This window comes from Poecilia latipinna, unplaced genomic scaffold, assembly GCF_001443285.1.
Source record: "Poecilia latipinna isolate Pla-1442-1.1 unplaced genomic scaffold, P_latipinna-1.0 Scaffold1152, whole genome shotgun sequence".
Lineage (NCBI taxonomy): Eukaryota > Metazoa > Chordata > Actinopteri > Cyprinodontiformes > Poeciliidae > Poecilia > Poecilia latipinna.
This window is the reverse complement of record NW_015113768.1, coordinates 102,458-117,556: the sequence shown is the minus strand read 5'-3', so window position 1 is coordinate 117,556 and position 15,099 is coordinate 102,458. Positions and strand designations below refer to the sequence as shown.

Here is a 15,099-nt window from a genome sequence, read left to right as displayed (position 1 = left end):
TGTAACAAACCTGCTTCACAAGAGAGAAAAACAACACACTGAGGTTGCTAAAGGTTATCTTTATAAAATACAATCCATAAATGGCTGCATAAGAGAGAGTTCTAATGAATGATGTAGCAGATCAGTAACCAAGCTTCAAGGAAACATGTCCAGTCCTGCATCACCAAGGCTCCTGCAGCTTACATCCAAACCAATCCAGCTGCAGTCACAGAAACCTAACACTCTCTTTCTTTCCAGGCAGGAATCCAACCCGTTGACCTTAGCTTTATTATTTTGCTAGGCAACTTCTTCTTTTTTTTTTTTTCCCAATATTTAGGAGTCTACGTGGGTGTTGGCAGACACTGACGACCCCGGCGTGCGTCTGTAATAATCAAGAGACGCAAAACACACAAAAAAAGCCTGGCAACGCAGTAATCTCAATCGTCAGTCATCAGGCCTTCACTTTGAGGCGAACCTCATTCAAATGCGACATGTGCCGCTGTGTTTTTTTGTGTGTTTTTTATTTATTTTTTTTGCAGACAAAGTCAGACGGGCGCTGGGACTGTGTCTAAGCGTGCAGATGGTCGGATAGTCATCTGCTGTGTTGGGGAGCGATGCCAAAAGAGTGGCAAAATAAAATGGCAGTAATATCAGAAACACTCTACCGAGCTTGGCTAAAGGAAAGCCCGAGTTTCTGAGATGTAACACAACTACCTCTCGAAGCGGGAAACTGACTTTGAAGGAGATCACAACTGTTTACGGAGAAGCTAATTAATTACAGCTTCTTTCAAAAATCTGTGTGCAGTCTGGAAGACATCTGCAATTTGAAGCTCTCTAAACTAAAGAGGAACTCCATGCTGTTCTGACAGAACAAAAAACAACCTGTCAAGGTTTGGTAAGGCAGCGCCCTCTAGAGTAAAATCAACTGTCTTTCAAGCACATCTGTATGGTGCATTGAGCCCGCACGTTCATAAATGCATCGAAAACTTTTTTTTTATTTTTTTTTTATCATGTGCATGTCCATCCTCCTTTCTAATACTGCTCAATCGCCTAGAAGACCCATAACAAAAAAAAACCCCATCTCAGTCATCAGGCCTTCACTTTGAGGCATACCTCATTCAAATGCGGCATGTGCCGTTGTGTTTTTCTGTTTTCTTTTCTTGTGTTTTTTTGTTGTTGTTGTTGTTGTTTTTTGCAGACGAAGTCAGACGGGTGCTATTTTATTGGAGAAAATAGCTAATTTTCTCCAATAAACCTTCATGAAATAGATGTCTTCTGACGACAGTAGTTTGCACTGGATTTTTAGAAGGAATGTCAGCACGCCACACTTTTCAGATTTATACCACGTTTTCCACTTGACAATGATGCATATGACACAAAGGTAAACATACATGCTGATGGGGGGAAGCGCTCACATTATTATTATTATTATTATTATTATTATTATTATTATTATGCTGTGTTGAGGGAGCCTCGTTTTTTACAGTGAACCACTGCCTCCCTCTAGTGTTACTGAGCAGAAATTCTAGTCTTACCCAGAAACGACATTGTTCCAGAATATGACATACAAATGATGTTAAAAACAACAATAAGGTCATTAAAATTAAGTCAATTTTTCCTTTCAGTCAGACATTTTAGTACATAACAATAACACACTGGAATTACAAATGAAAATAGAGTCAAGCTTTTAACTTTGTGGGATGTTAAGCGAATATTATTTACTGGTAAACAGCAAACGTGTAAGATGGTGCTATGGTTAGAGAGGAAAACATAAACTACTTGACTTTTCCCTAAACACACAATGCCCCATGTGAAACATGGTAGCGACATCATGATATGGGGATGCTTTTCCTCTGGAAGGATAGGTAAGCTGGTGGAAGTTGATGGTTTGCTATAGTCCTTGTCACGGTTGACCCAGGTTTGAATCCCGACCTCGGCACCCATGTCCTGTATTCTGTCAGAAAAAAAGTTGATGGGAACAATGGAATTACAGACAAGGCAAATACTTAGAGAAAATTTGTAGGAAGCAACAAGGCTGCAGAATTGAACAACGCTAAACATATATACATGTTAAAATGGCAACTTTTAGTTATGTTGCTGGTTCATACACCTCTCTACAGTGCAGCCAATGACCCTATTATTTGACTCAGGTGTGCTGAAGAAGAGATACCTCTAAAACCTGCAGGACAGGCCTGGATTCGAGGATTCCTGATCTAATCAACATAAGTGTTAAAATGTGCAGGAGAGTATGTTTAAGCTAAGTATAGCTGGAGCTTAGTATATTCTGTGCTGGGATACATCTCTAGAAGGAAATTTAGTGCAGCTTTTTTCTGGGGAAGTAGGAGAAAACGCCCCTCCACAGCAAAACCTGGCCTGTTGCACCTTGTTGGTAGTGGTAGTGAAAATTAGCTGAACGACATATTTAAAAGAACATATTAAATATGTTTAACCTTTTGTTTTGGCAGTCCCATTAACTGCCACACAGTCTGGCTTTGTGGAGGGCAGAATAAAGTCAGCTGGCTGCGTTTTGCGTCTGCGCATGCCCACTTTAACGGCTTCGAGGTTTCGCGCAAGCGCAGTCCGCTGGAGCGCTCAATGATTTATAAAGCCCCGAGTCGCTCCGTCTCCTTCCACCTTCAGCCATTTTAACCATGTTAGGAGCTGTGGGACGCTGCTGCACCGGAGCTTTGCAGGCTCTCAAGCCTGGGGTCCAGCCCCTGAAAGCCCTCGTTGGATCCCCGGCTGTTCTTTCGCGTGAGTCCCTTGCAGGCTGGCCGTTTTCCGAGAGGAAACATTACGTTAAAATGTTGGTGATAGTCTGAGAGGGCAGCGCTAATGTTAGCTGGGGCTAGCAACACGCTGGCTAGCCTGCCGGTGACGTAGTAGGCCTGTTTTAAAATGTCAGATTTTACTTTAGTTTACCCTACTCGGAAACATAACATGTATATATAATGACTTGCATGCTTATATTGAATAATTGTTTGCATTGGAAAACAAGTGGACTCTCCAGTTTGTTATGTTATTAGAATGACCTTTGTGAGATGACATGAGGCGCTGCTAGGTTAGCAAATTAGCAAGGTTACGCGGTCCTCTGCAAAGAAAGACGCAGTTAGTTTGACATAAACGATTAAAGAGGGCAAATTTGAGCTCTACACTTGTTAGAATATGTCCCGGTAAGTTTAGGAGCTGCAGAAAGTGTAAACTAGAGTACACGTCATTCATTTGTCATTCAAAACACAGCTTCCGACGGGGCGGTGTAGTATTTTTATGTTTTCTCCACATGCAAGGTCATGTTCAGTTTGTTTTAAACCTGCAGAAAATGTTGATAAAGAATAATTAGTGTAATGAGGTTGTTCCTATGTGTGAATAGCAGTGTTATTCTCGTATGGCTCAATTTTGTATCCATCCGCAGGCAGGGACTATGTCGCTCCTGCTGCCGCCGCCAGCGTCGCCACAGGCCGCATTGTGGCCGTCATCGGTGCCGTCGTCGACGTCCAGTTCGATGAGGCCCTCCCTCCCATTCTCAACGCCCTGGAGGTCACCGGCCGCGACTCTAGGCTAGTCCTGGAGGTTGCTCAGCATCTTGGTGAGCCTTAGAAACCTTCAACTAACAAAACTATTTCATGTTTGTAGAAGCTTGCTGAACATACTTGCTGTTCATAGGTGAGAACACAGTGCGTACCATCGCTATGGATGGTACTGAGGGTCTGATTCGTGGACAGAAGGTTCTGGACACCGGTGCCCCCATCAGAATCCCAGTGGGGCCCGAGACCCTGGGGAGGATTATGAATGTGATTGGCGAGCCCATCGATGAAAGGGGTCCAATCAATACCAAACAGTGCGTCAAAATAAAATATCTATAATCTTCTGACGTTCAATTCCTACCTAAGAATTAAATTTAATTGTTTAACTCTTTCTCCCTTAGGACTGCACCTATCCATGCTGAGGCTCCTGAATTCACTGACATGAGCGTGGAGCAGGAGATTCTGGTGACTGGCATTAAGGTGGTGGACCTGCTGGCCCCTTATGCCAAGGGAGGGAAAATTGGTATGTATTAGCATTAAAGGAGTAGTTCAGTTTTTGAAGGGGGTGAGGGTAATTTAAAAAACTTAAGACATTTTCCGTTTTGACGTACTGATTCCAGTTTTTCTTAAATATCTATAAATGACAACAAATGCAATTTTCAGGGTCAGTGGAGCTAGTTCACCTTTCTTTCCAAAAAACGTTTTATGCAAAAAAAAAACAAAAAACTTTTTCCTAAAATGGGCCATTATTTTTTGGAAGGTGACCAATATTACTGTTGTGTTTTGGGGCCTGCCACAATTTTTAAACTGTCCCTAATAAGCAATAATGTCATTTTGAGACCATTTTAAAGCAATATGTTAACATTGGAACTGGAGGATGTTTTTAAATAATCAAGGACTAAACAATAAATAGAATGGAAACAATAACCATTAACCTTTGTTACATTTAGAATAGGCTTTTCATTCATATTCCAACAGCCACTTTTTAATCAATAGAAAATGTTTTCGCCGTTCCCAGATGAAAATCGTTGTCTTTCAGTGGAAAAATCCTCTGTAGCAACGCAGTGATATTGCTTGTGGCTTCAGGGCTGTTCGGTGGCGCCGGAGTAGGAAAGACCGTGTTGATCATGGAGCTGATCAACAATGTGGCCAAGGCCCATGGTGGTTACTCCGTGTTCGCCGGCGTGGGTGAGCGGACCCGCGAGGGAAACGACTTGTATCATGAGATGATCGAGTCTGGTGTCATCAACCTGAAGGACACCACCTCTAAGGTGGGGCTCGAACTCCTCCTCAAAGAAGTAATGCATCCACTGTGCAGTAATGGGACGGGCTGGTTAAAGTCTGTTTTTCCCCTGTAGGTGGCGCTGGTGTACGGACAGATGAACGAGCCCCCAGGCGCCCGCGCCAGAGTGGCGTTGACTGGACTGACTGTGGCTGAGTACTTCCGTGACCAGGAGGGTCAGGACGTGCTCCTCTTCATCGACAACATCTTCCGCTTCACACAGGCCGGTTCTGAGGTGCGTACCAGTAACATGGCTAAGGAATCTTCTCCAACAGGAAGGCTTTTGCTAAAAGAATCACCTACCGCCTCCTCAGGTGTCTGCCCTGCTGGGTCGTATCCCCTCCGCTGTGGGTTACCAGCCCACTCTGGCCACTGACATGGGTACCATGCAGGAGAGAATCACCACCACTAAGAAGGGTTCGATCACATCTGTGCAGGTAAATATTTAGGAAAACACGATCTCAACTCTGCTTGATAAAATTGTTTTTGCTGCACAAAATGAACCAACATCTACCTTTCTGTGGGAACAATAATGTGATCAAATTAACTTGAAGCTAAACTTCGTTTCCTCTGCAGGCCATCTACGTGCCAGCTGATGACTTGACTGACCCTGCTCCCGCCACCACCTTCGCTCACTTGGACGCCACCACTGTACTGTCCCGTGCCATCGCCGAGTTGGGCATCTACCCCGCCGTGGATCCCCTGGACTCCACCTCCCGTATCATGGACCCCAACATCGTCGGAGCTGAGCATTACGACGTCGCCCGTGGCGTGCAGAAGATCCTTCAGGTTGGGGAAACTGCATTGTTTTTGTCGTTACGAAGACCTGTTTTCTAGTCAACAAGCTAACTGGTTAGCCTTCTTACAGGACTACAAGTCCCTTCAGGACATCATTGCCATCCTGGGTATGGATGAGTTGTCTGAGGAGGACAAACTGACTGTGGCCCGTGCCCGCAAGATCCAGCGTTTCCTGTCTCAGCCCTTCCAGGTGGCTGAGGTCTTCACAGGCCACTTGGGAAAACTGGTGCCCCTTAAAGAAACCATCAAGGGCTTCAAGAGCATCCTTGGAGGCAAGTATTGTTAAAAAGCACATCTACATTTAAGCTGAAACGCACACTTCATAACTTCATGCTTTTTGTTGTTCCAGGCGAATATGATAACCTGCCTGAGCAGGCCTTCTACATGGTCGGTCCCATTGAGGAAGTGGTCCAGAAAGCTGAGAAGCTGGCTGAGGAGCACTCATAAACACCTGAACATTCTGATCAGAGAGGGGGAGGGTCCTATGGTTAGGAGCACTTGGTTTGTAAAACATGTCAAAAATACAAATGTACCTGTCTTGTCGCCCTGAAGAAAGTTCTATTTAATGTTTCCAGTGAAAGGTGGAATAAATCACTGTCTTTACACAAACAGACTTGTCAACTGCATATTTCATAAGCTTTAGCTGTAATAGAGGCCTGTTCCTTGAGAAATCTTATGAAATGATTGTCCTCTACTGTGACCACAAGATGGCATACTTGAGCTGTAAAACTTTGAGTTGTGTTGCAGATTGTTACGTTTGGAAATAAAACGGACAAATAATTGGAACCTTTTTTTGTCACTTCATGTGGTGAGGTAATGTGCTTTAAAGTAGTTGCGTTTAGGGAAGAAAATGGAAAATTTAAGTTATTTTAAAAAATTTAAGTCAAATTTTGCAAGGCACTGAAGTTGTATGGACGACACCCGAGTAGCTTAATCTAACTTTTTAGGGCTTGGTGGAAAGGGTTAACAATATTTCAGCATGAGACATAAAACCTATACAGATTAGAGCACATCTTGGACATTTGACTAGTGAAAAATTACCTTACCAAGCTGACTGCAGTTGTCTTAAAGCATTTGATAATTGGACAATAGCAAGAATCTTAAAAAAAAAAAAAAAAAGTGATTGTTTCTGCCATTTATGATGAGCTGAAAAGAAATCTGAAGTCATTCCCAAACAACTCGTGCATAATTCTGTATGATTAAGCTGAAACCTGTGAATGTCCCAGAAAACTCAGACCGGGCAATTTCTTAGGCTCTACAGGCTGCAGCCAGCTTGTTGAATGTTAGATCTTTCTGTAATTTTAAGGCCATAAACCAGGGGTGTTTGAACTCCAGTCCCCAAGGACCACTGTCCTGCAGTTTCTAGATGTGCCACAGGTACAAAACACTGGAATGAAATGGCTTAATTACCTCCTTGTGTAGAGAAGTTCTCCAGAGTCCTGCTAATAACCTAATTATTCTATTCAGGTGTGGTGCAGCAGAGGCACATCTAAAAGTTGCAGGATACCTGCCCTGGAGGACTGCAGTTTGACACCTGTGGCAAAAAGTAACAACCGTTGAACATGTTTGAAAGAAAAAAAAAAAGAAATTGCAGCAAACATAGGTTTGCAAACTTGTATTTGAAAACTACTTCCAAACAAATGTTTTGCCATAAAGGAAAATGCAACATAAAAAAATATCCATACCAACTGGAGGGGTGGTGATTGGGGCTTATTTTGAGTCAACCACTGGATTATCTAACGTCTAAAGCAGTGTTTCTCAACCTTGGTCCTCGCCCCCCTGTCCTGCATGTTTTAGGTATTTCCCTTCTGCCACACACCTTAATTGTATCTCTGGGTGATTAACAGGCTTCTGCAGTACTTGATGGTCATGCAATCATTTGAATCAGCTGTTCTGGAATAGAGGCACATCGAAAACATGCAGATCAGGGGGGCGGTGAGGACCAGGGTTGAGAAACACTGATCTAAAGGTCTGTGTGCACAGACTAGCCTAATTTTGTAACCAAATTGAAAGCAGGTTGGGCTTTTTATTGTTTTTCCTTAACCTTTAACACCTGACTATCTTCAATGCGGAGATTTTACTTTAAGCAGCAGATAAGGTGGCCTTGACCGTAACCTTGAGAGAGCAGCTCAACCTTGTCATGGTGAACAATTCAAGACTGAAACCGACTGCTAATATTGAAACGTGCATTGTCAGCTAAGATGTACAGAGTGGTAATGGAAGTGGATGAATAGATGGAGGGTTACTGTAACTTCTTGGCAATGGGAATGGCATTCTTCAGGAAGAAGTAATCAACAAAACAGGTTGGCATGTATGACATTGGCAGCCAGAAAAACTTGGCGTCCCAGCCGGGGGAATAACGTTTGCGCGGCCAGGTGGCGGACACGGCGTGCTCCATGCAGCTGACCACCTTCATCAGATCGCCGTCACTCATCTGGGAGACTTTTTCTTTTATCACGTCTTTGGCTGGAACAAAAGATGAGTCCGTTGAAGCAAATGAAAGACGACAAGTGACAGGAATGAAATGTTTACGCTTACATTTTTGGAGGTATTCAACCCCATAGTCATCTCTGACGTCCTGCGGCAGTCTGTCCCACAGCGTTTGGACGTTCCTGGTGTGGAGTTCGCTGTCTGTGACGCTGGTCTTGAAGAATCCCGGCTCAATACAGAGGACTTTGACACCAAAAGGAGCCAGGGTGAACCTGAGGAAAATATGCCATCTTTGTCACTAAAAGGCCTGTGTTGGCACAGGAGTACATTTATGGCGCAGGTTAATATTTCACCGGAGGCTGTCGTTGAAAGCCTCGACGCCGAACTTTGAGACAGGGTATGGACCCCCGGTGACACAGATCCTCCCAAACACACTTGCGACATTCACCACTCGGCCTCTGGCCTTCTTTATCAGAGGCAGGACGCTCAGTGTGGCTCCGATCACCCCGTTCAGGTTAACCTCCAGCATTGATTTGTAATCGTCAAGGGTATGCCAGTCGCAGGGGCCGGAGGGAACAGCAACACCCGCGTTGTTTACTAAAGCCCAGAGACCTGCAAGGAACCCAAATACATATACAACCTTGAACAACCTGCTAAATTTCTCAATGAAAATTCTATCTGTCCATCTGCAACCAACTCACCATGCACCCCAACTTTGTCCTTAATCATGGCTGCAACTTTGGCCAAGCTCTCCTTCGACGTAACATCCAGGTGTGTTGTGATCAGGTTGCTGGAGCAGGCCTTCTTTAGCTGCTCCTCTCCCTTCTCAGTGTAACACCCGGCAATCACTCTGAAGCCTATCTTATCCAGATGGCGAGCCAGAAGGTTCCCAAAGCCGGTGTCGCAGCCCGTGATGTACACATACTTGTTGGCCTTGTCACCGACCCTGGGAAGCTCTCTGATCCAGCGGAACAGGTAGAAGAGCACAAGCAGGCCCAGAAGATACAGGAACATGTCTGTAATGTAAAAGAATGTTCTTATTTGCTACTGGAGGGAGGCAAGATCATCTGTAAAGAAGCATCAGGCAAAAATATTCTGGGTAAATACCACAGTCAACCAATCTGACCCTTAAACCAATGTTCATTTCCACCTTGTAATGTCATATGGCATTTGTTTGGTCATGAATGGCGCAGGGAAATAAACATATAAATAGTATTATTAAAAATCAGTCACTGGCTATAAAAGGAGCATTAATATTGGTCCAAATTTACATATTTGGACCAATATTAATGGTCCAAATATGTAAATAAAATGTATTATGTAAATATTATTACATATAATTTACATATTGGTGCAACCCTATTTTTTTCTGCTGATATGGAAAATACAAAGATTTTGCAAAAGGTCACAATCTTCATTAAGTTTGTTTTTTTTTTTTTAACAAAAATATCTAAAATGCAATTCTGGTGCCTTGGCAAGAGTTTGAACAAAGTCTTGTTCCTTAAGACCCCTCCAATGTGATTAAGTTCAAGAATATAAAAGGCCCAGGCTACTTTTGAAATGAGTTCAACAACAAGAACGTCTACAACAAAAACGAGCTGAAACAAAAGAAATCTAGAGAGGGGGCAATACTCAAGTCAGACACAAGTAAATACAGATATTTCCCAACCTTCCAGCAGACACCAACACACAAGATGCATATCTGTTCAGACAGATACAGTGTATGCATCAGTCATTGAGTAGGAATGTTCGTCATGGTGGAATGGTTTGGTTGGGCTCATTTGGGTGGGTTTCTATATCCACATTCAGTGATTGCATTCATTTTTTTTTTATCTTGCCCTTAAAATCTTATGTTTTGTAATAAACTGAACCAGCAATGAAACTAATTTGGTTTCTCAAAGAGCCCTTTAGTAACTGTTTGGTTTTCAACAGAGTCTTTAAAAGCTGTTCAATTTTCCTTTTTGCAGAGTTTGTTTGTGATCTTACACCCATTTGAAGAGAAGAAAAGATTTTTTATTGCAGATGTATTTATTTCTAGATTTTTTTAAATATAAAAACCCAACCTCTCTTCCATAACATTTTATATGGATTATGCAAAGAGATGCATACCTAACAAGTCCTCTTTGCATAAGCTGGCATGTAGATAATTGTAATAGATCTAACCTTTTTTGTGCCGCTTTTTCAGCTACAAAAGCTAATCACAAAAGCAAACTTGCACATCATTTTCTGTAATCACCTTTGAGGTCAAATTTACACCTCCCAGTCTGCTCCAATGGTTGGTTGGTTGTGTGACAAATTCTGTCCTGTAGCTGACTACTTAAGTCTACACTCAGATCTTTATGACCACATTGTCTGCGATCAGCAGCAGGATGATTTTTTTTTTTTTTTAATTATCGATCATAAAATTTGCAACATTGTTAGTCTTCATGACCCTTCAGATTGTGTTACAATATTTCCTTATCAGTTTTATTTATATTTACAAAATCATGGATCACTAACTGTTCCAACAACTTTCAGAATCATATTTGGCCCATAAAATCTGATTAATTTTATTTGTTTCATTTGGCATGAATGTGCTTCCGTACATGGAAGTCCTTCGGAAGATTACGAGCTCACTTCCCACCACACATTCTTCTGTCCTTTTACGAGCTAATAAATGAACACACTGACTGAAAAAGTTACATTTATATCATTTTTTTCTGCTAAGCCCAGTAATTGTGGTCAGAACGTTACATATGGCGTTGCTTTCACTTTTTTTTAACAACATTATGCTAAGGCGAAGAAAAAGTTGTTGCTGAGAGTTTAAAAACCTCCCTGGAAAGCATAACTAAACTTACAGGAGGAAACATTCATGCAACCATATTTCGTAACATGACGAGAGGACCTGCAGGGATCGATAGAGCGCATTCTACTCTGATAAAGAGATTTAAAAATCTGCAGTAAAACAAAGTAAAAAATAGTCGGACATCTCACCTCCTCTCTGTTCTCATCACCTTGACGTTTTATAAATTCTCCCTAATAGATACTGAAAGGCAGAAAAAAGAGTTACCTGCAGCAGAGTAATGTCCGTGGACTGTCTCCTGTTCGAGTGGACCTGATGAGACAAAGTCAGGAATCTAATCAGCAGATATCGAAATAGGAAACAATAGGCGCCCCCTGCTGGCAAGAGAAGGAATTGATTGTCCATATCCAGTTATGTTGGTCATCTTTTGTTCTGTTTTTTATTCATATCTATAGAGCTCCCATTAGTTTTCAGTTCTGATATTTTCATTCTGTACCATGTAGTGTTTTCATTTTTACCCTAGCATAAATGAAAATTTTTTAAATATATATTTTATATATAAATAACCCCAAATAAACTACAGAGCAATAGTTCCCAATGTGAAGTTAGCAGTAGGTGACATCAGCTAACAGTTGTAAAATTAAACATAGCTAAAATGCACAACATTAATAATGATAATAGTTTAAAACATATACAAAACAGAGCTAAATTACTCACAAACCACTGTATATGATTACATTTGTCTAAAGTACATGTCAAAAAATAATACTTGCAAAGAAATCCTTAAATACATACCACAGTGACAGACAGCAACAGAAAAAGAGGGAGGAGCTGCTGGTTGCTATGGTAACTATCAACCGTGTAGAGCATCATAGCTGAACTTAATACACCAATAAATGTCCGAAGAAACAACTTCTTGACTAAACAAAATCAATTTTAAGAATTTATATAAACACAAACTACACATTTGTAATATTGTTAAAATAAAACCCTGTTACATTTGCAAATGTCTAAATTTCCCTCAAGTCTGACTTCAGTTTTCATGGCACAACCTTCAGAAAATCTCCAGGGTAAGTTCCATAAAGGTTTTCTGAATTCTCCAAAGGTTAGCTTCAACAAGGACAGTGTAACCACCAGGGAAATATGAAGGAATATCCTCTAAATTTGTACCAAAAATGGCTGAATATTAACTGCGAATTTGGTGCAACCTTCAAAAAACGTCCAGGGGGAACCGTGCATTAAGGTTCTCCCAAGGTTAGTTTCAGCATTGACTTGCAAACTTATGAGAACTACTAGTGTTATCTATAGTTAGCTACAACTTCAGCTATATTGCTTTCAGAGAGCATCCAATGAATGTTCCTAAATCCATCTATCAATCCATCCATCCTCCATTTCTTTCTTCGTATTTCACAGACATTCATGTCGAGTGCAAGTACTTATACTTTGACAAGTGGTCTAAAATAACTTGAAATTTGGGGTTTGAAATTTGAGAGAGAAAAAAAAATCTTTTAATGGATCACATCCCCATGAGAGTAACTCTGAGCCCAAACTGTATTCAGCCTGAAGATGCCATCAAAATAGTTACACAGCAGGTGGCAAACTGATGAAACCTGCTGAAATCTACAGTAGGAACCTCACCATCATCACTTTTTGGTCTCCATCCAGCAATAACATTCTTTAACTTCCAGTCTGTTTACAGTCTGCTGCTGAACGCCTGTCTGCAGCAGCACTTATGTTTTTCAGACTTCAGAGTGCAAAACTGCGTCTGGAATAAACTGGTGCTGGATTTCCTTAAGTCTCAATGTGACTGATGAAAACCAAGCTAACATTAAGAAAATGCAGAGCTGGTGGAAATAACGATCAAAATGCTTTTATTCAGTTTTGTGTTTATTCCCATAAACCCTTTGAGATTGTTTGTGCTCCCACACCAAACACTAAGAAACGAGGAGTAGCAGCTTTCTGTTTTGACCTTTTAGAGGATTTCATTTAGCTCTTGGGCCTTGATTACAACAAAGGGCTAGAAAAGTCCTATAAAGGTTGCGGCTGTTTATTACTTTCCATCAATGTGCCGGTCATCAAACAGAAGAGTGTTGATCAGAGGGACTATTAAAAGTTTTCATAAGTACCCCTTAAGCCCTTTCACTTTTTAAAATGTTTCAGCGACAAGGTTCAGTGCATTTTTTTTTTTCCATTCGTGATTTTATGTGACAGCCTGCATTTGTTTATGGTTCTCTCATGATGTGTCTTCCTCAAAGACTCAAATACTTGGGCAAGACAAGTGGGAGTTGGAACCCAGATTTATATTGGTAGATATTCTTAATTTTCTTCCAGTTTACAATTTTCCACTACCTTGTGTTGGCCAATCACATAAAATCCGTTCGAGTTTGTTGTCAAATGCAAAGGAGATAAAAGGGTAAGAATATTCCCAAGTTTTGAGAAGAAAAAGTGTTCAAAGACTTTCACAACTCGTTGTTGAGGGTTCTATATTCCACAGTCAGTTTGCTATAAGTCATATTGGAGCTACAGACATTGATTCTTACTTTTGAAACACCATCAATCTGCCTAGAATTGTAAAGATGTTTTCTTTAGTGAGATGCTTCTCACATTTCTACCACCTGGTGGCAGCAGTGTAGTTTCCTGATCGCTGCTTGTATTCGCCTCTGGAGATGGAAAAGGAAAAATCTTATTTACAAAACAAAACAGCAAATATTAATTATTATGCGTTCACATACTTTCAGGCGTGTGACTGATGTTTTTAGTAGAATGTCTTAAATAAATCACCCAAACACAATGAAATGCTGTTGCTAAAACGTTTGTTTGTTTTTTTCTTGCGGTTGCTGCGTTGCTTTCTCATTAAATAAATGTACGGAGCAATATCACATATAAAATATCTGCAGAGTTTTACAGACACAGTGGTCCTTGTCATGCAGGTCCTGGCAACATTTATAGCCCGGGGTGAACGACCGTCTGTTCACTACTACTCACTTGTTTTCATGTGCATACAGGATGATTGTTATAATATTAAACAAAAGAATTACACTAACATTTATTTAAGAAATGAGAATTATGTGTTTGATGACTCGTTTTAATTATCCACCTGCTGAACTTTCCTAATTAATAACATTTATTTCTTTAAAACCAATGTCAGCGAAGCATAAACTTTAGTCTTTTTATTTAGCTAGTTTTGAATGTGCTCACATTTTTGTTTACTTTTGTATGAGAATTTGTTCTTGCAAAGAAAAAAATTCTATGGCAGAGATAAACTAAATTTTTAGTTTGTGTTACTCCATTTCAGGCCCTCTTAGTTTACTTTGAACGTTCACTAGAAACATTCACCAGTTTGTTCTACATAGGTGACCAGGTTGCTAGATGAGGGCAAAAACCGCAAGTGCACTGGCAACCCATAGTGGAGACAACTTTGGAGAGGACAATAACCCTCCTGTGTCCCCTTGACAATTTTTGCCTCTTTTTAAAATATATTTTATATTTGGCTGTGTTGAGGAAAATGCCATAAAATTTGGCAAATTTGACATTATGATTTTGTGGTGAATTTTAACTTTTGTCATTTTGTTTAAATTTTTATATGCCCTTAAACTAACTAGAGTACATTTAAATTTTTATACTCATTACAATTATAAGAATATTTTTGATTCTATTAAATCCTTTCAAAATGTCATATTTTACACATGGTTAAGGCATTATTTTATTTTCCTTGTAGCTAACAATTTTCATAAACGGAATGAAAAAAATAACATGTCCCCTTTTTTCAAATCTTGTATTTAAGGGTTTAAAAGTTGAGAAAATTTCAGATTTTTTTTTTAGTATCACGAGGACTGAAGTTAACAGTAACAGAATCTCTATAAATATGTCTGACGACCTTTAAAAATAGCCAAGAGCAGCTGTGTCAAATGAAACAAGTGAAATATAGAGGAAGGTTTTGTTTTATGCCTCGATAAAATTAATGATTTTTTTTTAAAATTCACATTCAAAAATGACATTTAAACCATTAGCTACATGTAGGTACATCTTGCTGACTTTAGTTAGTCAACCATTAGCGGAATTAACTTAATTGCCTAGAACTGTATCGTCGCCATCTTGAATTGCGGAACACGCAACTGTTCCTCCGAGAGTGAAGACGTCAGTTTTTGGTGCCGCTTCCAGCTGTTATGGCAAAACAAAAACGAATAGTATGCGACCTCTGAACAACATTTCACAGGTGAGAAGTTGATTTTGATATATTCCATAGCTTAGCAGAAATAAATACTTAAAATATATCAATGTGTGTGTGAGGTAGCAACTGATGA

At 40.5% G+C, this 15,099-nt stretch overlaps 2 protein-coding genes across 3 annotated transcripts; one reads left to right on the top strand and one right to left on the bottom strand.

The window, feature by feature from the left end:
• Nucleotides 1-2,582: 2,582 nt before the first annotated feature.
• On the top strand, nucleotides 2,583-6,369 carry atp5f1b (ATP synthase F1 subunit beta). Its single transcript, XM_015052992.1, has 10 exons — nucleotides 2,583-2,733; nucleotides 3,392-3,565; nucleotides 3,643-3,817; nucleotides 3,905-4,026; nucleotides 4,590-4,774; nucleotides 4,862-5,020; nucleotides 5,100-5,222; nucleotides 5,362-5,574; nucleotides 5,654-5,855; nucleotides 5,933-6,369. Exons 1-10 carry the CDS (start codon nucleotides 2,631-2,633, stop codon nucleotides 6,028-6,030), a joined length of 1,554 nt encoding a protein of 517 aa, XP_014908478.1. The 5' UTR covers nucleotides 2,583-2,630; the 3' UTR covers nucleotides 6,031-6,369.
• Nucleotides 6,370-7,816: 1,447 nt separating this feature from the next.
• LOC106960082 (retinol dehydrogenase 3-like) lies at nucleotides 7,817-11,170 on the bottom strand. Of its 2 annotated transcripts, none has more exons than XM_015053001.1 (5): nucleotides 11,063-11,170; nucleotides 8,715-9,029; nucleotides 8,367-8,625; nucleotides 8,122-8,285; nucleotides 7,817-8,049 (listed from the first exon to the last, which is right to left on the bottom strand). In XM_015053001.1, exons 2-5 carry the CDS (start codon nucleotides 9,025-9,027, stop codon nucleotides 7,826-7,828), a joined length of 960 nt encoding a protein of 319 aa, XP_014908487.1. In that variant the 5' UTR covers nucleotides 9,028-9,029; nucleotides 11,063-11,170; the 3' UTR covers nucleotides 7,817-7,825. The 2 variants fall into 2 exon arrangements, with proteins under 2 accessions (XP_014908487.1, XP_014908488.1); XM_015053002.1 differs by lacking the exon at nucleotides 11,063-11,170 and adding an exon at nucleotides 10,987-11,009.
• Nucleotides 11,171-15,099: the final 3,929 nt, after the last annotated feature.

Coding starts and splice junctions, on each gene's coding strand:
- atp5f1b (XM_015052992.1), top strand. CDS start 2,631: ATGTTAGGAGCTGTGGGACGCTGCTGCACCGGAGCTTTGCAGGCTCTC. Junction 3,818..3,904: donor GGTCCAATCAATACCAAACA/GTGCGTCAAAAT, acceptor TTTCTCCCTTAG/GACTGCACCTATCCATGCTG. Junction 4,027..4,589: donor TGCCAAGGGAGGGAAAATTG/GTATGTATTAGC, acceptor TTGTGGCTTCAG/GGCTGTTCGGTGGCGCCGGA.
- LOC106960082 (XM_015053001.1), bottom strand. CDS start 9,027: ATGTTCCTGTATCTTCTGGGCCTGCTTGTGCTCTTCTACCTGTTCCGC. Junction 8,286..8,366: donor GCTTTCAACGACAGCCTCCG/GTGAAATATTAA, acceptor TATTTTCCTCAG/GTTCACCCTGGCTCCTTTTG. Junction 8,050..8,121: donor GGTTGAATACCTCCAAAAAT/GTAAGCGTAAAC, acceptor CTTTTGTTCCAG/CCAAAGACGTGATAAAAGAA.